Source organism: Salmo salar, chromosome 16, assembly GCF_965601325.2.
Source record: "Salmo salar chromosome 16, fSalSal1, whole genome shotgun sequence".
Classification (NCBI taxonomy): Eukaryota; Metazoa; Chordata; class Actinopteri; order Salmoniformes; family Salmonidae; genus Salmo; species Salmo salar.
Window position 1 is genome coordinate 7,869,934 of NC_138306.1, and position 24,948 is coordinate 7,894,881.

The 24,948-nt window shown below is 42.6% G+C and overlaps 1 protein-coding gene across 1 annotated transcript in view; it reads right to left on the reverse strand.

Moving 5' to 3' along the window:
* Positions 1–12,000: 12,000 nt before the first annotated feature.
* Positions 12,001–24,948, reverse strand: part of LOC106573107 (copine-8) — a 102,496-nt gene continuing 89,548 nt past the window's right edge. Inside the window, exons 17-21 of the mRNA XM_082962494.1 lie at positions 21,557–21,659; positions 20,352–20,409; positions 19,344–19,417; positions 18,347–19,010; positions 12,001–15,697 (exon numbers count right to left, since the gene is read on the reverse strand). Of these exons, the coding sequence (XP_082818620.1) occupies positions 18,804–19,010; positions 19,344–19,417; positions 20,352–20,409; positions 21,557–21,659 (442 nt within the window). The 3' untranslated portion in view covers positions 12,001–15,697; positions 18,347–18,803. The remainder of the gene's footprint in view (positions 15,698–18,346; positions 19,011–19,343; positions 19,418–20,351; positions 20,410–21,556; positions 21,660–24,948) is intronic.

The following is a 24,948-nucleotide window of genomic DNA, read 5'->3' on the forward strand; positions in this document are numbered from 1 at the left end:
TCAGGTGACATCATACCCACGACACGCTCATTAGGGCGAATGCCGTACTTTATGCACCACACTAGCAGCTCTCTCATCTCTCTCTCTCCTAATTTTCCCATTAACCCCGTCACAGTCTCTGTCTCATAGCCCTCGCTCACCTCCAATGTCATCCCGACTGGCTCTGGTTCCGACCTCAGCTCCACCGACTGTCCCGTGTGCCCCCCCCAAAAAAAATATTGGGGCTGCCTCTCGCGCTCGTTGCGCTCTCTCTCCTCGTAGTATCGCCTCTCCGCTCTCGCCGCTTCAATCTCCCACTGCGGGAGGCGATAATCCCCAGCCTGAGTCCATGGTCCCTCTCCGTCCAGGATCTGTTCCCATGTCCATTTGTCCATAACGCAGTAGTCCTGCTGCTCCTTCCTCTTCCGCCGCTTGGTCCTGGTTTGGTGGGTAATTCTGTAACGGCTGTCTACGGAAGAAGTGGACCAAAATGCGGCGGAGTTAGGGTTTGTCATTTTTAATGTTACGAACACTATGCAATTAACAAAACAACAAAACTGACAGCCAACACAGTCCTGTCAGGTGCAACAACAGTGACAAGCACAATTACCCACACCACACAACGGAAACGTAGGCAACTTATGTGTGACTCCCAATCAACCACAACCCTCTACAGCTGTGCTTGATTGGAAGTCACACGGCCAAAATTAAATGAAACAATAAAACACTTACTCCCTTCTGCCACGTCCTGACCCAACTACACCCTCTACTGGTCAGGACGTGACACTATGCTCGATAAGGCACGGATGCTTCAGAATGAGTGCAGAAGCAACAGAGTTTATTTCATGTGACTCTGGGTATCCTTTGAATGCAAAAATTGCCTGTGTAATTTAAGCCTAGAACTAAAATTCATAAACCTCATTCTGTTCATAAACCTCATTCCCTTTGTGAAGCCTCAGTTCCACATTGCACGAGAAGATAGGAATAGTGAAGGATGAAGGCCACTAAGTTGCTTCTCAAGAAGTTTTGAATGGTGACTGGTGGGCTATGCGGGGAAGCAGTAGAGTAGAGGACACAGTGTCCAGGGATAAGACTTTTAAACAGCCCTTTCAGATGGTAGTTGCAGAGGGCAGGGTCCTCAAAAAAGTATCCTTGAAGTTATACATTTTCTCTAAGTATAACCTTGAGATGTTCGACGGATTTGGGTATTTGAGGAAGCTGGACCCTCCTAATGTTCATTGGGGAGATGTGCGCCAGAAAAAACTGTTTTAAAAAATGCAATTACAGTGCATTTGGAAAGTGTTCAGACCCCTTGACTTTTTCCACATTTTGTTGGGATACAGCCTCATTCTCATCAATCTACACACAATACCCCATAATGACAAACATTAAACATTTTAAACTGAAATATCACATTTACATAAGTATTCTGACCCTTTACTCAGTACTTTGTTGAAGCATCTTTGGCAGCGATTACAGCCTCGACTCTTCTTGGGTATGACACTACAAGCTTGGCATACCTGTTTTTGGGGAGTTTCTCCCATTATTCTCTGCAGATCCTCTCAAGCTCTATTAGGTTAGATGGGGAGCATTGCTGCACAGCTATTTTCAGGTCTCTCCAGAGATGTTCGATCAGGTTCAAGTCCGGTGCTCTGGCTGGGCCAATCAAGGAAATTCAGTGACTTGTCCCGAAGCCACTCCTGCATTGTCTTGGCTGTGTGCTTAGGGTCAGTGTCCTGTTGGAAGGTGAACCTTTGCCCCAGTCTGAGGTTCTGAGCACTCTGGAACAGGTTTTCATCAAGGATCTCTCTGTACTTTGCTCTGTTCATCTGTCCTACGATCCTGACTAGTCTCCCATTCCCTGCCGCTGAAAAACATCCCCACAGTATGATGCTGCCACCACCATGCTTCACTGTTGGGATGGTGCCAGGTTTCTTCCAGACGTGACGCTTGGCATTCAGGCCAAAGACTTCAATCTTGGTTTCATCAGACCAGAGAATCTTGTTTCTCATGGTCAGAGTCCTTTAGGTACCCTTTGGCTAACTCCAAACAGGCTGAGGAGTGGCTTCCGTCAGGCCACTCTGCCATAAAGGCTTGATTGATGGAGTGCTGCAGAGATGGTTGTCCTTGTGGATGGTTCTCCCATCTCCACAGAGGAACTCTGGAGCTCTGTCAGAGTGACCATCAGGTTCTTGGTCACCTCCCTGACCAAGGTCCTTTTCCCCTGATTGCTCAGTTTGGCCGGGCGGCCAGCTCTAGGAAGTCTTGGTGGTTCCAAACTTCTTCCATTTAAAAATGAGGCCACTGTGTTCTTGGGGACCTTCAATGCTGCAGATATGTTTTCGTACCCTCCCCCAGATCTGTGCCTTGACACAAACCTGTCTTGGATCTCTACAGACAATTCCTTCGACCTCCTGGCTTGGTTTTTGCTCTGACATGCACTGTCAACGGTGGGATCTTATATAGACAGGTGTGTGCGTTTGCGACGCTTGTTCAATCAATTGAATTTACCACAGGTGGACTCCAATCAAGTTGTCGAAACATCTCAAGGATGATCAATAGAAACAGGATGCATCTTAGGTCAATTGAGTCTCATAGCAAAGGGTCTGATGTTTATGTAAATAAGGTATTTCTGTTGTTTTTTTAAATACATTTGCAAAAAGGTCTAACCCTGTTTTCACTTTGTCATTATGGGGTATTGTGTTAAATCTATATTAGAATAAGGCTCTAACGTAACAAAATGTGGTAAAAGTCAAGGGGTCTGAATACCTTCCGAAGGCACTGTAGAAAATGAACAAGTAATGCTGCTGTGTGTGTGCAGGACACCACCATCATTTAGCAGGCTTGTGAAAATATTAAAACTAAACAAGGCACACAGCTCAATCTCTTCCCTAACAGATTACCCTAACACTACAATACATCAATTATGGATAAACAGCATGCATTGATTATTGAAGAATAAGCACAGACAGATAGAGACTGAAAGACCGAGTGCTATTTGCTACTCTCTCGGTTGATAGATGTGAGTGTGATAAAATGTATCCTTTTTCCAACCCTTTGTTGTGCTTTGAGGCAGGGCTAATATTTTGTTTGTGTTAAAGTAGCCTATTCTGGCTTTAAAACTTTGATCAAAGCAACCCTTTGTTCATCATTCCACAAGCTAATCAACAAGGTTTGTAAGTGAAAGATATCTTCTTTGAAAAGAGCGCACATCATTTCTGGTAACAAAGCATGAGCAAATGGCTTTTCAAAACTCTTCACAGCACAATTGTATGTGTAAAGTTGCAATTGCATGTGCAACTCTTTTAAACACTAATATATCTTGATTACATAAATATTCAACCCCCAAGTCAATACATTTTAGAATCACCTTCGGCACATATTACAGCTTTCTGGGTAAGATTAAGAACTTTGCACACCTAGATTGTAGAACATTTGCACATTTTTTAAAATTTATTATTCAAGCTCAAGTTGGTTGTTGATCATTGCTAGACAGTTATTTTCAAGTCTTGACATTATTTTCAAGCCGATTTAAGTCAAAACTCTAACTAGGCCATTCAGGAACATTCCAATTCATCTTGGTAAGCAACTATAGTGTAAATTTGTGTTTTAGGTTATTGTCCTGCTGAAAGGTGAACCAGGTTTTCCTCTAGGATTTTGCCTGTGTATAGCTCTATTCCGTTTATTTTTAGCCCCCCAAAAAACTCCCTTGTCCTTTCCCATGACAAGCGTACCCATAACACGATGCAGCCACCACCATGCTTGAAAATATGATGAGTGGTACTCAGTGATGTGTTATGTTGGATTTGCCCCAAACATAACACTTTGTATTCAGGAGATTTCTTTGTCAAGTTTTTTGTAGTTTTACTTTAGTGCTTTATTGAAAACAGGATGCATGTTTAGAAATATTTTTTTATTCTGTACAGGCTTCCTTCTTTTCACTCTGTCATTTAGGTTAGTATTGTGGAGTAACTACAATGTTGTTAATCAACCCTCAGTTTTCTCCTATAACAGCAATTACACTCTGTAACTGTTTTAAAGTCTCCACTGGCCTCATGGTGGAATCTCTGATCAGTTTCCTTCCTCCCCACCAACTGAGTTAGGAAGGACGCCTGTATCTTTGTAGTGACTGGGTGTATTGATACACCATCCAAAGTGTAATTAATAACATCACCATGCTCAAAGGGATATTCAATCAGCTTTTCTTTTTTTTTACCAATAGGTGCCCTTTTTTGCGAGGCATTGGAATACCTCCCTGGTCTTTGTGGTTGAATCTGTGTTTGAAATTCACAGCTCGGCTAAGGGACCTTTACAGATAATTGTATGTGTGGGAGTACAGAGATGAGTCAATCATTCAAAAATCATGTTAAACACTATTATTGCACACAGAGTGAGTCCATTATGTGACTTGTTAGTCACATCTTTACTTGTGAACTTATTTAGGTTTGCCTTAACAAAGGGGTTGAATACGTATTGACTCAAGACATTTCAGCTTTCATTTTTATTAATTTGTAAAAATTGCTAAACACATAATTCCACTTTGACATTATGTGTTAATGTATGTAGGCCAGTGACACAAAATCTCAATTGAATGCATTTTAAATTCAGGCTGTAACACAACAGAACGTGGAAAAAGCACGGTACCTCGACAATCTCTTTGACAGCTCCTTTTCTGTTACATTGCTGCCAATCATGAGGGGGAGTAATCATAACAGTGCCCAATTCTCATATCCATTGCCACTAGTGGTTCCCTTTGCAAAGCTTGTGTTTGCAATTTTCTGTGGTTTATTAACCCTGTTTGAATATTCGTAAGGAAGTTTCTTAATGTGATTATTCAGTCCATCAAATGAAATTAATCCTTTACAAATCAATTTCTTCAGACACAAGGACAATTGTACTGGGATAATTCCTTTAAAACAAATGATGTAAAACATCTGGAGGAAATGCTCTGATTGGATGGAAGTATGATAGGCGCTTGCTCAGTACACATTCCCTTTTCACACCATTCACATTCCGGAGCGTGTCACTGTCCTTGAGTTCCTTCACAAAGGTGCAGTGGTAACTATTTGGTTTGAACTAAATAAACAGAATCTGCAGAACTTCTCAACATTAAGGCTTTCCTGAAAGCCGGCAAGCCCATGGGCCCCAAAGGTGGTCGGCACAGACACAGAAGACTGTTTCCTTTACGTACTGAGCTAGACCCTCAAGAAACATGCCCTCCTGTTCCAAATAATTGATATCCTTAATCAACGGATCAAGAAGCTTCTCATATCCAAACAGGTGCATATCAGAACTCTTTCCGAAGACTGCTAGTTGAAAAATGAAGGTAGACTGGAGCAAAATTTGGCTGGCAAATTGATTATGACCCAATATACAGCAGTAACTGCAGGATTACAAACTTCTTTAGTCATCAATACACAACCTGAAAGGAATACCGGTATCTTGCGCACTTAAAAGTTTATTCTGTTAAAAGTACTGACCATGTTGAAAAGACCATCTTGAAAGGACAGAAACTTCTTGATTAAACACTGCCGTATCAAAAATATCTGCATGGCTCAGATAGCTCTCAAGTAGAGTTCTTGATTGAAACATAAAGGTATTTTTATGCGTCCTGAGTGTTATGGTTTCTACTTCTATAACAGCTGAATCTTGAACGCTTGTTTGTTTTAATCTCACACGCTAGAAAAGGGCACCGCACAGTTTCTTGATTTCTCAAATGGTTTCCAAAATGAGTGAACTTGCTTTCCTTGCAAACATCTTTGAAATCACATAATTCACACAAAAATGTTGAATTCTCTTGCCTTTTGACACTTCTAGTATGCGATCGAGAAAGGTGTGAGGTTTGGAAGGTACAGACACAATCAGAGTAAAAGGAGGGCCAGTTTGCTCCTCCTCTGTGCCGTATTCGACAGTATTTCAGAAGGAGCTCTTGATTGGAGTGTTCAAGTTCTTGCAAAAACAAATGGAAAGATTGGTTAGTTGGCTAATGGGTCGCAATATACACTGAACAAAAATATAAATGCCACATGCAACAATTTCAAAGATTTTATGCGTTACAGTTCATATAAGGAAATCAGTCAATTGAAATACATTCATTAGGTCCTAATCTATTGATTTCACACGACTGGGAATACAGATATGCATCTCTTGGTCACAGATACCTTAAAAAAGCAGATTTCTGGAAAAAATGTAAGATGGTCATACTATGGATCATTTTGCTATTTGATTTAGAATTTTAGGACCCCTGCAGGTATCAAAATAACATATTATTTTATTTGATAAAATATTGAATTTGGCCATTACTACTATAGCCAAGAGAAACACATTGGATAACACATTCATAAATGGCAAAATAGACAGTAAAAAAATGTATCATAAGAAACAAAATGTAAGTGTTTGTCCCTTATTTAGGAGATATAAGAAAGCTTGGGATATATATATATATATACACACACTACCGTTCAAAGGTTTGGGGTCCCTTAGAAATGTCCTTGTTTTTGAAAGAAAAGCACATTTTTTGTCCATTAAAATAACATCAAATTGATCAGAAACACAGTCTAGACATTGTTAATGTTGTAAATTACTATTGTAGCTGGAAACAACTGATTTTTAATGGAACATCTACATAGCCGTATAGAGGCCCATTATAAACAACCATCACTCCTGTGTTCCAATGGCACGTTGTGTTAGCTAATTCAAGTTTATCAATTGAAAAGGCTAATTGATCATTAGAAAACCCTTTTGCAATTATGTTAGCACAGCTGAAACTGTTGTTTTGATTAAAGAAGCAATAAAACTGGCCTTCTTTAGACCAGCATCCCGGAGTCGCCTCTTCACTGTTGACGTTGAGACTGGTGTTTTGCTGGTACTAATTAATGAAGCTGCCAGTTGAGGACTTGTGAGGCGTCTGTTTCTCAAACTAGACACTCTAATGTACTTGTCCTCTTGCTCAGTTGTGAACCAGGGGCCTATTATCAGCAACCATCACTCATGTGTTCCAATGGCACGTTGTGCTAGCTAATCCAAGTTTATTGTTTTAAAAGGCTAATTGATCATTTGAAACCCCTTTGCAATTACGTTAGCACAGCTGAAAACTGTTGTTTTGAGTAAAGAAGCAATAAAACTGGCCTTCATTAGACTAGTTGAGTATCTGGAGCATCAGCATTTGTGGGTTCGATTACAGGCTCAAAATGGCCAGAAACAAATAACTTTCTTCTGAAACTCGTCAGTCTATTCCTGTTCTGAGAAATTAAGGCTATTCCATGCGAGAAATTGCTAAGAAACGGAAGATCTCGTACAACCCTGTGTACTACTCCCTTCACATAACAGCACAAACGGTCTCTAACCAGAATGGAAAGAGGATTCTGGTTAGAGACTGGTTAGAGACCGTTTGTGCTGTTATGTGAAGGGACAACAGAATAACAACAAAATAATCCAGAAAAACGCATGTCAAAAATGTTATAAAATTATTTGCATTTTAATGAGGGAAATAAGTATTTGACCCCTCTGCAAAATATGACTTAGTACTTGGTGGCAAAACCTTTGTTGGTAATCACAGAGGTCAGACGTTTCTTGTAGTTGGCCACCAGGTTTGCACACATCTCAGGAGGGATTTTGTCCCACTCCTCTTTGCAGATCTTCTCCAAGTCATTAAGGTTTCGAGGCTGACGTTTGGCAACTCGAACCTTCAGCTCCCTCCACAGATTGTCTATGGGATTAAGGTCTGGAGACTGGCTAGGCCACTCCAGGACCTTAAAGTGCTTCTTCTTGACCCACTCCTTTGTTGCCTTGGCTGTGTTTTGGGTCATTGTCATGCTGGAATACCCATCCACGACCCATTTTCAATGCCCTGGCTGAGGGAATGAGGTTCTCACCCAAGATTTGACGGTACATGGCCCCGTCCATTGTCCCTTTGATGCGGCAAAGTTGTCCTGTCCCCTTAGCAGAAAAACACCCCCAAAGCATAATGTTTCCACGTCCATGTTTGGCAGTGGGGATGGTGTTCTTGGGGTCATAGGCAGCATTCCTCCTCCTCCAAACACGGCGAGTTGAGTTGATGCCAAAGAGCTCCATTTTGGTCTCATCTGACCACAACACTTTCACCCAGTTGTCCTCTGAATCACTCAGATGTTTATTGGCAAACTTCAGACGGGCATGTATATGTGCTTTCTTGAGCAGGGGGACCTTGCGGGCGCAGCAGGATTTCAGTCCTTCACGGCGTAGTGTGTTACCAATTGTTTTCTTGGTGACTATGGTCCCAGCTGCCTTGAGATCATTGACAAGATCCTCCCGTGTAGTTCTGGACTGATTCCCCACCGTTCTCATGATCATTGCAACTCCACGAGGTGAGATCTTGCATGGAGCCCCAGGCCGAGGGAGTTTGACAGTTCTTTTGTATTTCTTCCATTTGCGAATAATCGCACCAACTGTTGTCACCTTCTCACCAAGCTGCTTGGCAATGGTCTTGTAGCCCATTCCAGCCTTGTGTAGGGCTACAATCTTGTTCCTGACATCCTTGGAGAGCTCTTTGGTCTTGGCCATGGTGGAGAGTTGGGAATCTGATTGATTGATTGCTTCTGTGGACAGGTGTCTTTTATACAGGTAACAAGCTATTCTCACAGGAACACTCCCTTTAAGAGTGTGCTCCTAATCTCAGCTCGTTACCTGTATAAAAGACACCTGGGAGCTAGAAATCTTTCTGATTGAGAGGGGGTCAAATACTTATTTCCCTCATTAAAATGCAAATCAATTTATAACATTTTTGACATGCGTTTTTCTGGATTTTGTTGTTGTTATTCTGTCTCTCACTGTTCAAATAAACCTACCATTAAAATTATAGACTGATAATTTCTTTGTCAGTGGGCAAACGTACAAAATCAGCAGGGGATCAAATACTTTTTTCTCTCACTGTATATATCTATTACATCGATAAACAGTCATCTTATTAATCATTACCTCTTATCATATCCTCATTCTGAACAGTCGTAACCTTCTTGGATCTGCAAAAACCCCAACCTTGCTCATGATTCAGTACTACACAACTTGGTCTAATTACTTATTTACTAGCTAACTAAATAATAACAGGATAACATACACACTTAATACATGAGACAAAGGTCCCTAGCGGACTCTTACAATATGGTGGATTTCTACACAACGACATGGAGAGGGAGAGACAGAGAGGGAAAAAGACACTGATTGTCGATACATTTCAGAACTATTCTCACAGTAATCATATAGTTTGCACACGAACCACCGCCCGTTTGGAATAAGAAATCATGAATGTATTTACGTGTGAATGCCTTTGTTCGCCGTTTACCTCCGTCGGAACCAGCCCTCCTTAGGAAGGTTGTTGGCCTTTCAGCGGCAAGCTGTATGGCTCTGATTGTCCAAAAGGGGTCTCCCCTTTCCCATCGTATACTGTTGTTCACTCTGGAAGATAACTAGCCAGCCGTGTCGACGGTTCCCATCGGTGATGAGCGTAGTAGGATAGTCTCATTTAGATTCGCTTTCCTAGATATTTGACTGAAGCCAGCTAATCAGCTGTCTCAGTGAAGGTCTGAGAGGGGAGTTTGTTTTCCCCATTGTATTAGTATTCAGGATTCGGACCACGATGGAAATGAGCTGCAGCTTGTCGTCTCTCTCGTCTAAAGGAAGGTGAGTTTATTTCTTCACCTTGTGTAGAGGTTAAAAGTTCCAGCCATTTCAAATGTGTAGCTCCTGCCTCATGTTTCTTGGTCTAATGTTAATCTCTATTGGCAATCCTTTTATGCACTCTGGTCAAAAGGGACGTTCCATCAGTATGACACGCTCTCTGAACACGCTCTCTGACCTCACTCGGGGCGGGCCTACTTACCTGTACAAAGCTATGTAAAACTTCTCATATGGCTCCTAAAATCACATTCCTATCTTAACAAAAATATGTTCATGATTGTTCATATTTCACACACAACGTTGATGGAGACCTCATACCTGTAGTGTAAATACTTTCAAGTTACAGTGTTTTGTCCATACCATTTTTAATGACATCACAAAATAAAAAACAATATGACATTAGTTTTCTATAGCTTCCCCCTGACCATTCCCCATGTTCTTATGTTAGAAATATTGTTCCAGTATTCACTTTTTTGAACGTGTTAAGAGTTTCGTCAGGAAACAGTCTGTTAACAAAGGCCATTCCTTTCACCAATACTGGAGGGGAAAAGAGAACCCTCTTCTACTTAAATTTACGACAGGGCGTGAGGTGTCAAAACCCCCAGACCAGTTCCCCCCTCCCCTCTCCTGTGGGCGAGAGAAGGTCTGGTTACTGTCAGCCATTGCCAAGCTGATCTGAACCATTTTGATCCTCACAGGACAGTCATGACACAGGGGATGCGTTTGAATTGAGAAAATCCTACGTTATTTTTATTATTTTTCTCCATTAAGTAATCCAACAAAGTGTACGCCGCCATTTTGTCTATTTCAAGTCTTCTCTAATTGATCGAGACAGGTGGGTGCCCACCCCAAAGTGCCGCATGTCATGATGACAGACAATTTCACTGTAAGGTGTACATCTGTTGTATTCAGCATGTGACAAATAAGATTTGATTTGATGGGTTCGTCTTGCATTTACTGGTTAATAGCAGTGTTACAGTCATGTGGGGAAATAACACGGACATAAAACAACAACACTTTACAAGATGCTCAGGTTGTCTGTTGCTGTTATATTGGATTCCTGCTGAGTTGTGAAAACCATATATATTACTTTTGAATCTCTATTCTTCAGAGCATTCACTACAAAGAGGAATCTACTAAACTTGGATATGCGCTCCTTTGAGAGCTTCCTTATTGAATTTGTTTATTTGTTTCCCCTCCAAACAACCGAAACTCAGCAAGACTGAGGTAAAATGAATAACAACAGGGTGAGTCTGTGAATGCTGTTCTGTGTCTGTGAGTGTGTATGTGTGTGATACTGTACATGTGATTTGTCATATATCCTCATTAAACGTGGGCTTTATTCAAAGGAGGGCACTTTCAGAATGTATAGAAAACTCTGCATCAGCTCTATACCATGCAATGTAAACGTCAATGACCTTATTCTGACACCCCCACTAAATAGGGCAATGTTCAGAGCTGAATGATTGTTGAAAAATGAAAACGGTTTGATACAAATATTTATTTAAATATTGAAAATTCATACAGAAATATTCATTTTGTATTATTTCCAGTGGTTTTCATCTGATCTAATGCAAACAGTCAAACCTGTGCTGTCAGCTGCCTTCCAACATTAGGGCTTGATTCAGTATTCAATTGAAGTTGAATCGATTTCAAATATGGATTGCATTTCTATTAGAAGTGTATATCTTGAAACAAGCATTATCAATAGAAGCATTTATAAGATTGACTTTGAGAAGTATTGGATAATTAATATTGCAACATGGGAAAATAATATTGTAAATATCAAAGTCTCTGACTCATTGCAGGCCTGGGGCCACTCTCTATTACTAATGTAATGATTAAGGATTGGGGCGGCAGGTAGCCTCGTGTTTAGAGCGTTGGGCCAGTAACCAAAAGGTTGCTTGATCAAATCCCCGAGCTGACATGGTAAAAATCTGTCCTTCTGCCCTTGAACAAGGCAATTAACCCACTGTTCCCCGGTAGGCTGTCATTGTAAATAAGAATTTGTTCTTAACTGATTTTCCTAGCTAAATAAAGGATACATTTAAATTAGGCAACATTGATAAAACAATCCCCGATCAGTATGGGAGATCAGACTGAAATAATTGATACAACATCTATGTTGTTTTGATGATTGCCATGAGCTAGACAACACAAACTGCATCCCAAATTGCACCTTAATCCCTACACAGTGCACTACTTTATCACAGATTTGACTGTTCAGCTCATAACACCTCTTATTCAGATCATTCCAACCATAGATATAGAATGGCATTCTAGTTCTATGATTCCAACCACTGCTTCTGAGAAAACAATAGAGTGGCTGTGCATGGATATACAAAAAAACAACAGAGCACTCACACATTGATAATCAGTCATTATACACTTTATCTGAAGGCATTGCACAATTCCAAGAGTTCAGTGAGATTTTAAGGCAATGTTTGAATAGTATTTCTGAATACACATAATGTCATAATATACAATATACCGGTGAATGTCCTTTATAGAAAATGATCCATGCAAAACAGGATGCATGCTATTATCTACTGTTAAACATGATGCATGCTATTGTCTACTGTAAAAACTGTAGGATAGTATTATTATCACAAGCATTCAATTATAAATCACTGGAGTATCATAAGTAAACAAAGGTCATGTGTATAAGAATACATGGGCTTTCTGAGGCGTTCTGTTACAGTCAGTCAGCTAACACATTTTGGTTCCGAGAACGTTGTTGGAAAAAGAAAAGGAGAACCTTTAGGGAACGTCATGGGAGCGTTCTGTTTCAGCTGGGCAGTCACTTGGCAAAGTGAAACGGACGCACATCACATCATTGTCTGTGGGAGGAGGCCGTGTATTCTTTGTTTAAGCTGTTTTTTTTTATCCACAAGAAGTGTGTGGTTTGTTTGTTTGCCATGCGAACACTTTTAGTGTTCTGTTCCAATAAATGCTCTATATTGTTTTTTATACTCATACATTTTCATAGACTTGAAGAGACAGTCTGTTTGGTTTCACACATACAGCAGTGTGCAAGCGCAAGTGACAAACCCACTCTCACAAAGCCCACTTTGAAAATCCTGCTATTGTTCACTGTGTGTTAAATGTGATTCCCCACTCGCCGGTCAGACATACTCTGAGATTAGCTTCTATTTCCCTTTCCTGAGGGCAAACTCATGAAAATTAGCCTGAAATGTCTTTATTTCCCCAATTTCATACAGTATCTACATCATGAATATAGACCTAAAGTTGACTGAAATGGATGGTTAACCAAGTGGGAGTGAAGTTATATTTCGATATCAAGCTGAAGACTGGCTGTTATAGTTGTTTATCTCTAGACTATTCCATAGAATGTTCAATAGCGGGAGAATATAAGACATTTTTATTGTATGTTCCCTTCCTATACCCTCTGCCCTTCCTTTGTATACATTAATACATACAGTACCAGTTAAAAGTTTGGACACACCTACTCATTCAAGGGTTTTTCTTAATTTTTTACTAATTTCTACATTGTAGAATAATAGTGAAAACATCCAAATGATGAAATAACACACATGTAGTGTGTTTTTTGTAGTAACCAAAAAAGTGTTTAAAAAATCTGGTACTGTATGTTCTGAATATAGACGAGTAAAATGTTGAACGTAAATGTAAAACGTAATTTCCCTTTGTGACAGACAAAGGCGATGTCGTAAACCAAAAGTTTGACTGAAATATTTCTTGATCATTTTACTGATTTACTGAATATTCTGCCTTTCCAAAACATACATACACAGGGTTTAGCGGCATGACGCAAAGTGAGAGGTAAAAACAAAAGAGAGAACCCTTCTGAAAATACAAACAACATTTTCTCACGAGCATCAAACTTTAAAAAAGTAAGACGAGTCAGAGGAAACACGTGGAAGTGGTGGAACTAACTGGTATGTGTGTTTTTGACTCCTGGGCATGGATGAAGATTCCATTATTCCAAAAATCCTTCAATCGTCAATGAGAATGGCAACTGTGAATGTAACCGACAGACAGAGGCTGTGTCCCAAATGACACTCTACTCTCTATACACTGCATTACTTTTGACCAGGGCCCATAGGGTGCACTAAAAGTAGTGCACTATGTAGGGAAAAGAGTACCATTTGTTATGCAGAGAGAGAGACTAAGGCTGGTTTGAGTCCCTGCTGTATATGGCAGGGACAGACTCTGAAGGGAAGGGAGTCCCCTTGTGAGTCAAGGCAGGCAGACAACAGAGTGTAAGTAAGGTAGCGAGTGGGAAGATTATAGATGGTAAAGGTCTTGTCTGAAAGGGGGTAGGAGGCCCTGAGTGCAGGATTCACTCGGCATGCATACCCCTCTACTAGATATAGAACATGCTCCGTTTTTTAAAAACACCTACATGGGATGTGGCTCCTGTGCTCTTTGTACAATTGTCGTCAACATCCTCATAATCATTGTCATCGCTACAACCAGAGCCAGAGTGCATCTGGAGAACAAAGAAAAATACAAATACAGTTGAAGCCGGAAGTTTACATACACCTTTGCCAAACTCAGTTTTTCACAATTCCTGACATTTAATCAGAGTAAAAATTCCCTGTCTTAGGTCAGTTAGGAACACCACTTTATTTTAAGAATGTGAAATGTCAGAATAATAGTAGAGAGAATGATTTATTTCAGCTTTTTTTTCTTTCATCACATTCCCAGTGGGTCAGAAGTTTACATACACTCAATTAGTATTCGGTAGCATTGCCTTTAAATTGTTTAACTTGGGTCAAACGTTTCGGGTAGCCTTCCACAAGCTTCCCACAATAAGTTTGGGTGAATTTTGGCCCATTCCTTCTGACAGAGATGGTGTAACTGAGTCAGGTTTGTAAGCCTCCTTGCTCGCACACGCTTTTTCAATTCTGCCAAAGAGTTTTCTATGGGATTGAGGTCAGGGCTTTGTGATGGCCACTCCAATACCTTGACTTTGTTGTCCTTAAGCCAACTTTGGAAGTATGTTTGGGGTCATTGTCCATTTGGAAGACCCATTTGCGACCAAGCTTTAACTTCCTGACTGATGTTGCTTCAATATATCCACAGAACTTTCCTGCCTCACGATGCCATCTATTTTGTGAAGTGCACCAGTCCCTCCTGCAGTAAAGCACCCAAACAACATGATGCTGCCACCCCCGTGCTTCACGTTTGGAATGGTTTTCTTCGGCTTGCAAGCGTCCCCCTTTTTCCTCCAAACATAACGATGGTCATTATGGCCAAACAGTTCAATTTCTGTTTCATCAGACCAGAGGACATTTCTCCAAAAAGTACGATCTTTGTCCCCATGTGCAGTTGCAAACCGTAGTCTGGCTTTTTTATGGCGGTTTTGGAGCAGTGGCTTCTTCTTTGCTGAGTGGCCTTTCAGGTTATGTCGATATAGGACTTGTTTTACTGTGGATATAGATATTTTGTACCTGTTTCCTCCAGCATCTTCACAAGGTCCTTTGCTGTTCTGGGATTGATTTGCAGTTTTCGAACCAAAGTACGTTCATCTCTAGGAGACAGAACGCGTCTCCTTCCTGAGCGGTATGACGGCTGCGTGGTCTCATGGTGTTTATACTTGCGTACTATTGTTTGTACAGCTGAACGTGGTACCTTCAGGCGTTTGGAAATTACTCCCAAGGATGAACCAGACTTGTGGAGGTCTGCTATTTTTTTTCTGAGGTCTTGGCTGATTTCTTTTGATTTTCCCATGATGTCAAGCAAAGAGGCAGTGAGTTTAAAGGTAGGCCTGTATTTCACATCCACAGGTACACCTCCAATTGACTCAAATGATGTCAATTAGCCTATCAGAAGCTTCTAAAGCCATTACATCATTTTCTGGAATTTTCCAAGTTGTTTAAAGGCACAGTCACCTTAGTGTATGTAAACTTCTAACCCACTGGAATTGTGATACAGTGAAATAATCTGTTTGTAAAACAATTGTTGGAAAAATTACTTGTGTCATGCACAAAGTAGATGTCCTAACCGACTTGCCAAAACTATAGTTTGATTGACAAGAAATTTGTCGAGTGGTTGAAAAACAAGTTTTAATGACTCCAACCTAGTGTCACGTCCTGACCATATACTTAGGTTTTTTTGTATTGTATTTGGTCAGGACGTGGCAGTTATGTTTGGTTATGGTATAGTGGGGTTGTGAGTGTTGGGGTAGGTTCTAGGTTAGGTATTTCTATGTGGAGTTTAGTGAGTGTATGTTTGTTTGGTTAATTGGGGTTGGGACTCTCAGTTGAAGGCAGGTGTTGTCTATCTGCCTTTGATTGAGAGTCCCATATAGTGGGGTGTGTTTGTTTGATTTTTGTGGGTAATTGTAATTTTGCACTGTGTTTCGTTTCACCTGTGAAACTGTCACCTTTCTCCTCTGCGTGTTTATTTTGTTTTGTCGTTTCCATCTAAAATAAATATGATGTGGAACAGTCAACCTGCTGCGTATTGGTCATCGAGTGATTTCGACATATCTTCCGATGAGGGAGAATACGAGGAACGTGACAGAATTACCCACCGACAACGGACCAAGCAGCAGAGGAAGGAGCAGCACAAGGAGAGGCACCAGGAGAAAGGCTATCTGGAGTCATGGACTTGGGAGGAAATCCTGGACGGGAAAGGACCATGGACTCAAGCTGGGGATTATCGCCGCCCACAGTGGGAGATCGAGGCGGCGAGAGCTGAGAGGCGCTGGTATGAGGAGAGGGAGCGCAACGGACACGGGAGGCAGCCCCACAATTTTTTTGGGGGGGGGCACACGGGGAGATTGGCGGAGTCAGGTGGTAGACCTAAGCCAACTCCCCGTGCTTACCGGAAGCAGCGTGGTACTGGTAAGACACCGTGTTATGCTGTGGAGCGCACGGTGTCCCCAGTGCACGTTCAAAGCCCGGTGCGCTACATACCAGCCCCCCGCAAGTGCCATGCGAGTGCAGGCATCGAGCCAGGGCGGATGGTGCCAGCTCAGCGCGTCTGGTCTCCAGTGCGCCTCCTCGGTCCAGGGTATCCTGCGCCGGCGTTGCGCACTGTGTCTCCAGAGCGCTGGGAGGGTCCAGTTCGCCCAATGCCTGCTCTCCGCCCGTGCCGGGCCAAAGTGGGCATTCAGCCTGGAGTGTGGGTAAAGAGTGTCCGTACCAGAACTCCAGTGCTCCCCCACAGCCCGGTTTATCCTGTGCCTCCTCCTCGGACCAGGCCTCCAGTGGGTCTCCCCATCCTGGTTCATCCTGTGCCACCTCCCAGGACCAGGCCTTCAGTGGGTCTCCCCATCCTGGTTCATCCTGTGCCACCTCCCAGGACCAGGCCTTCAGTGGGTCTCCCCAGCCTGGTGAGTCCTGTGCCACCTCCCAGGACCAGGCCTTCAGTGGGTCTCCCCATCCTGGTTCATCCTGTGCCACCTCCCAGGACCAGGCCTCCAGTGGGTCTCCCCATCCTGGTCCGTCCTGTGCCACCTCCTCGGACCAGGCCTCCAGTGGGTCTCCCCATCCTGGTCCGTCCTGTGCCACCTCCTCGGACCAGGCCTCCAGTGGGTCTCCCCATCCTGGTTCATCCTGTGCCACCTCCCAGGACCAGGCCTCCAGTGGGTCTCCCCATCCTGGTCCGTCCTGTGCCACCTCCTCGGACCAGGCCTCCAGTGGGTCTCCCCATCCTGGTTCATCCTGTGCCACCTCCCAGGACCAGGCCTTCAGTGGGTCTCCCCAGCCTGGTGAGTCCTGTGCCTGTGCCCAGGGCCAGGCATCCATCATGTCTCCCCAGCCTGGTGAATCCTGGGTCAGGGCCGTCGGAGGATCCGACACCGGGGTGCGGCCCAGAGGATCCGACACCGGGGTGCGGACCAGAGTATCCGACAACCTCTTGCGACCCGGGACTGAGGGGAGCTGCCTGTGACCCAGAACCGGGTGAGTCTGGTCACAATTCTAAAATAAAGTTGATTAACTATGACTGTGATGATTCTGCCTACAACCCAGAACCGAAGGAGTCTGCTTACAGCCTGGGACCGACGGAGTCGGCCCACGAACCAGAACCAAAGAAGTCTGCCTACTGTCCTAAGCCCAACAGGTCTGTCTACGGTCTGTTGGACAGTAGGCCAGAACCGGAGCCACCTCCAATATAGGTGGGTTGGGGAGGGGGGGTGTAGCACTGTGCCGTCGTTGACGGCAGCCACCCTCCCTTCCCTCCCTTTAGTTAGGAGGTTAATTGTGTGTTGTTTTTTTTTGTTTTGTTTTTTTCTGTTGGTTTTGTGCATTCAGTGTATGCACCTTTAGGGGGGGGTAATGTCACGTCCTGACCATATACTTAGGTTTTTTTGTATTGTATTTGGTCAGGACGTGGCAGTTATGTTTGGTTATGGTATAGTGGGGTTGTGAGTGTTGGGGTAGGTTCTAGGTTAGGTATTTCTATGTGGAGTTTAGTGAGTGTATGTTTGTTTGGTTAATTGGGGTTGGGACTCTCAGTTGAAGGCAGGTGTTGTCTATCTGCCTTTGATTGAGAGTCCCATATAGTGGGGTGTGTTTGTTTGATTTTTGTGGGTAATTGTAATTTTGCACTGTGTTTCGTTTCACCTGTGAAACTGTCACCTTTCTCCTCTGCGTGTTTATTTTGTTTTGTCGTTTCCATCTAAAATAAATATGATGTGGAACAGTCAACCTGCTGCGTATTGGTCATCGAGTGATTTCGACATATCTTCCGATGAGGGAGAATACGAGGAACGTGACACCTAGTGTATGTAAACTTCCAACTTCAACTGTATATCCACGAGTACAAATCCTCCTCTTCATCCTCAACTTTTGTAAACATTTAGAAAGAGACCGTTGGTGAGACAGAAGCGGGCTTGAGAGGAAGAGTAGGGCATAGAAATAAGAGACAGAAATGTACTTCTGAACAGTTCTTCACAGATTGGATGCTGCTCCTGGTTGGTCAGTTCTAGGCACTCACCCATTTCCTGGGTCAGACGAGTAAACTGTGGCCTCTGACATCTCATGGGAAGTCCTTCCTGAGGGACACTTTAAATAGAAGCAAAACGCCTTGCTGTCCTTTCTGCAGATAGGAATTCAGAATTCACAAAAGTGCAACAAGAGAGTGGAAATGGTGGTTGGCTTCTTCGGACCACCATCGTCAAACTCCAGTGAGGAAGAAGAAGCAAGAAAGGAAGAGGCCCGGGGGAGGCTTACCCCTCAGATTCGGCTGACCCGTCGGGTGAGGAGGGGGTGCACGGCGGGGGCGGCGTTGTAGGCAGGGGGGCAGGGGCCTGGTTTGATGCACCTGGTTCTCATGTAGGAGAGGAACTGGTCAGGGATCTCAGCTAGGACCTCCTTGGCCAGACGGGCCATACTCAGAATGTGGTTCCCCCTGCGGTCGATGTAGTCACGGAACGGAACAAACTGGATGGAGAAAAGGAAGGGAGGCAGAGAGAAAGAACGAAGGAGGTGAGGACGAGAAGGAGTGGGGGGGACAGGGAGAAAATGAGTACAGTAATTCCGTTAAAAAAAGACAACAATGAATAGAGAGGAATACAATGGATACAGAGGAGGTATAGAGGAGGAAAAATAAAGAATACAAGTGAAGATATGCAATAATGACTTTTATATACATGTACATGACATTCTATTGATTCTAGAATGTAAGCCTATTTCCATTGACACTGAAACTCTGCTTTAATATAGGCTTTAATTCTATAGGCATGCAGTGAAGCACAGAGAAAGCTCTATAAATACCTGAACAATGTCTCTCTCAGCGAACCTCCCTTGGGATGAGATCCTCTCTTCATCTCCATCAAGCTCAATCATTTCTGAGGAGAAGGAAAGCGAGAGAGAGACACAGAGAGAGATAGACAAAGAGAGAGAGAAGCACATCAGTACCCATGTCAGAACAAAACAAACATTGACATGTCAACATCATCAGAGCCACGGAGCATGACGCATCGTAGGCTACACATACTGTGCTGTTGTCCGTGTGCACTGACCACACACACACACACGCTACATTACAACAGAGAGCCAGCTAGCACGCTACACAAGATGACAGTGTTTCATTGCCTGCCATGTAGTTTGAGTACAGAGAATGTGTGTGTAGAGTGGTGAAATCCTTGGTTGTAAGTTAACATTGCACGCTACTGGGTGACTGAGTGAAGCGCGTGTGGTGACGTACGTGCTGGGATACGTGTAAGGGAAAGCAACCATGTGTAGTGGCACAGGGAGGGACGTCATGCTACGGTGCACATTGACTTTATGAGCGTGATAATGTTTAATACCCATTGACTTTAGAGGCTAATTGCTCATAAGGAATGAATGTGTTTATTATGGAGTGTTTTATGAATTGTAAACATCTCTTTCCAATATTAAAGAGAGGAGAGGACTTGATCTGTTCCTAAATAAAGGTGAAAGAAAAGTATGACAAATTACTGTAAAATATCACAAATGAGTTTCGCCATTTAGAAAGACATAAACAAAGTGCCGGATGGGAAGCAAATGAGAGAGAGGGAGAGGAAGGAAAGAGCAAGAGAGAAAGGGAAAGGAGAAGAGAGGGATAGCCGGGTGAGAGGCCCAAAAGAGAGGGAGTGGAAGGAGAGAAGCAGAAGAGGGAGAACCGGGTGAGGGGCGTAATAATGGATTTAACGCAGAGAAGAGATTAGAGAATACACATAGAAACACATATGTATGCACACACACACACACAAGCACAGCACACACACACACACTCACATTTCATTATTCCTGTCTTACCATTAAATTCTGCTGGTCCAACACCGACAATTATAATTGACATGGGCAAAGTAGCTGCCTTTGGATGTGGAGGGGGGAAGAGAGAGAGAGAGAGAGATAATAGAGAGGAGACAGCGAGAGAGATGTTTTTTTTAAAAAGAGAGCCTGAGGAAACAAGTTTCTTTTCAACGCCAGTGTCAATAACCATCGTTATCTACAAACGCCACAGGCTGTCAGATAAATACTCCCAATTAATATACTCCCAATTCATTTACACTAAATACTGTAATAGCCTGTCTACTTCTCATATAATGGTACAGTAGAGATCGACTGTCATAAGACGGACAAAGATTTTCAACTTCTGCCGAGCCTTTATAGGACTAACTATTTGTGAAAAAGTAGAAGAATCTGTCAAACCTTTGTAGGACTAATTACTGAATTAGCACCTCTAATTTCATGTATGTATAACTTGTGTCTAAACCCCAGCCAGCCTGACAGCTTATAAATGAAGCATATTTCCATCCTCTCCCTCAGCGGATGCCTATTGCATTGTGGGTCGAGTGGGTTGCCATTCGCCAAAGGCTGAATGAGAATGATAGATGTTATCACTGTGTTTCATAACTTTTTTTTGCCATTTAGGTGGACATTAAATTGGCAGAGATATGAGGAACATCTATTTTTGGGGTTGCTTGGTACTCAATGTTCTCATATCTTACTCCACAATCACATTACAAGGATGTAGGGAAACTTGTGTAACACAGAGTAGCGATTCTGTTTCTACGTAACACCATTTTGGAATCAGGGCATTCCAAAACAGCATTTATCAACGTAGACAGAAAAACACACCAAATCAGGTGTGTCAAACTCATTCCACCGAGTGCCTAATGTCTGCAGGTTTTTGGTTATTCCTTTCAATTAATCTCTAGACTACCAGGTGAGCAGAGTTCCTTACTAATTAGTGACCTTAATTCATCAATCAAGTACACGGGAGGAGCGAAAACCCACAGCCACCTGGCCCTTCGTGTAATGAGTTTGACACCTGTCCCATAAACAATAACAATATCAACGTTGGGTCCAACCAACTATATCTAGGACAGTCCCAAGATACACGTTCACAATGGACATGTTTCAAACACATTTGAAGACCTAGGACTCCTTTCCTCTTTTTACAGGTCTGGTGGCATACTGTAAATGTTGGGAAATAATACATTTTGACATGTACGTACGTTTACGATGGACTCCTTGGTCTGGGCCATGTCGGTGATGACGCCGTCCGAGATGATAAGGAGGATGAAGTACTGGGAGCCGTCTTTGACTGATTGTGCATACCTGGAGGAGTGGGGGAGAGAAAGAGAGAGGTTGGTGGAAGGAGAAGAGAACAGGATGAGATGCACTGGGTAATCAATAAATCAACCAATTAAATGTATTTATGAAAATGATTTTGCGTTAGCTTATGACCTCTCTTTCATTAAGCTAATCTGCTCTCAGGCCTGGAACTCTAGTCATTTTGTATGGCTGATGTTGAGGCCCATATCTTGACTATAACCCTGGGGGGGGGGGGTGTTCCCCCACAGTTTAATAATGTTACCATTGACTTAGTCTTGGGCTTTTGGGCCAATGCATGCTCTCTGAGTGACAAATTAATACAGCCACAAGTATTGGGAGAATTACGGTCTCGTTTGACACTGGAGCCGCTTATTTGTGTGAAAATGATTTCCCTCCGTGTGTTTTGGTCACACTGAAGATAAATGAGCTATGAACAGCGAAGCTATTCTTAGGCCACGTGGGCGGACGGATCACACCGAGAAATAGATGGGATTTGAGGGGCGAAGAGGGATGGAGGAGAAAGCTTGTTACAGTCAATCTTGTGTGTGTGTGTGTATAGATGACTGGGCAAGATTTCCCAATAGTGAATACCAAGTAGAGCATGTACAGCACATGGACAATGCACTCTACGGAGTGACACCAAGTCCAGTTTTCTGTTTGGATAAAATGACCATTAATCAACCATGTGGACAAGGCGACGCTCTCTTCGTCTCCAATAGTGTCTGTCTACTGGTCGATAGTACAAAGCCCTACTGGTTTTCAAAACTAACAACTATTCTCTCTGTATGCAACGTTGAATGAATAGTTTTGAACAACAACATTGAATAATTATGGATGAAGAGGAGGAGACCGCTGACTGCTTGCTTCCGTTTGCAGTTTATTTTATTGCTGCAATAAGTAAGGAATTGCGCTGGAAGCAGAAAGCGACCACGTATCATCCTAATCTTGTTTGAAGTGTTATTTCTTCATAAAAAGGCACTGGTGTGATTTTGCTGTAATCTAATCTGAGCTCGGATTTCTCATCTATTTGTGTGATTGGTGGTAAATTGTGACATTTGGGCTACTGTGTTTATGTGTGGTTCCGTGAGTGGGTGGGGAAAGTATTTTCTTTTCTGATCACCGTCCGGCAGGCAGAGCTACAGGTAACTGCCAAAATAAAGGAAACACCAACATAAAGTGTCTTAATAGGGCGTTGGGCCACCACGAACGGCCAGAACAGCTTAAATGCGCTTGGCATAGATTATACAAGGATCTGGAACTCTATTGGAGGGATGTGACACCATTCTTCCATGAGAAATTCTACATTTTCATGTTTTGTTGATGGTGGTGGAAAACGCTGTTTCAGGCGCCGCTCCAAAATCTCCCGTAAGTGTTCGATTGGGTTGAGATATGGTGACTGCCCCCCACACACACACACACACACACACACACACACACACACACACACACACACACACACACACACACACACACACACACACACACACACACACACACACACACACACACACACACACACACACGCACCCTTTAAACCCCCTATGTTCATTGGAGAACCCTTTTCAAAGACACTGAAATCTCTTTTTCCAGCCATGGTAGACAAAATAATGTGTGGAAGCACCTGCTTTCAATATACTTTACATCCCTCATTTACTCATGTTTCCTATATTTTGGCAGTTACGTGTATGTTGTTCATCGATCACCTGCATGGACGGTGGTCAGATACACACAAAGCACCAATGATTTTCTCCAACTGCGATGGCCAGAAGTGACCGTAAGGTGTGTGTGTGTGTTCATGCCACTACAGTAAGTATTGATTCCAATGGAAAGGCTGAGCTATGAGAACATTTCTTTCATCTGGACTTTTCCCAGGGGGTCACAGGTCACTGTGGAACTACAGAAGAACACAAAAAACATGCTACTTAATGAGGCTCTATTGACCATCCCAGGTTATTGTACCACAGTGAATGGCCACTGTAGGAGTTGAATAGTTGAATGGAATGGCACTATGTGTGCTCATCCAAATCATCTTGGCTCCTGGACTCTGTCCACACATTTCAAGGCTGCATTGAGACAATGATTTATCTATGACCCGAGACCAGCTCAGTTAGTCCCTACCATTGTTTTGCTGAGTTGTCATAATGCTGCAGCAAATGTACATTATCCCAGGAGTATTGGCAGACATAATGTAAGTAACTTAATTTATGTCCCCCTAAATGCCTCTGTTGATCCTGAAGCTATTGTATGCAGCAATCATGTGCCTATAAACGAGAGTTATACTGTTAGCACTGAGCCGGTGCGCACTAGTAAGAAGTCCACTGGTGCAGCTCATCCAGCACTATCAGCTCAAATATAAATAACATGAGCTAGTCTACTTCTGATAAGCTTCCCAGTAAAGCAAGTGCTAAAAACATTAACATATGTAGCCTAAGAAACAAGTCAATCAATAACTTTCTAGTAACAGATTACATTCATATTCTGACTATCTCTGAAACTCACTTCGATAATACATTTGATGATACAGTGGGTAGCAATACATGGTTATAACATCTACAGAAAAGACAGAAATGTCAATGGGGGCGGTGTTGTGGTCTATATCCAGAACTTCATTCCTGTAAAGTTTAGAGAAGATATCATGTTAAATACTGCTGAAGTAAGTAATATGGCTACAGGCTCATTTGCCTCACCTAAAGCCCATTCTTGTGGGAAGCTGCTATAGACTACCAAGTGCCAACAGTCAGTATCTGGATAATACAGCACATTCGGGAAGTATTCAGACCCCTTGACTTTATAGCCTTATTCTAAAAGGGATTAAATTGTTTTCCCCCCTCATTCATCTATACACAATACCCAATAATGACAAAGCAAAAATAGTTTTTTTGAAATATTAGTAAATGTATCTAAAAAAACCCCCGGAAATATCACATTTACGTTCAACATTTTACTTGTCTATATTCAGAACATACAGTACCAGTCGAACGTTCGGACACACCTACTCATTTCTTAATTTTTTACTATTTTCTACATTGCAGAATAATAGTCAAGACATCAAAACTATGAAATAACACATATGGAATCATGTAGTAACCAAAAAATTGGTAGACACTCTTTGCCTTGACATCTTTGCACTCTCTTGGCATTCTCTCAACCAGCTTCATAAGGTAGTCACATAGAATGCATTTCAATTAACAGAATTTCTTTCCTTCTTAATGCGTTTGAACCAATCAGTTGTGTTGTGATAAGGTAGAGTGGTATACAGAAGATAGCCCTATTTAAATAAAGACCATGTCAT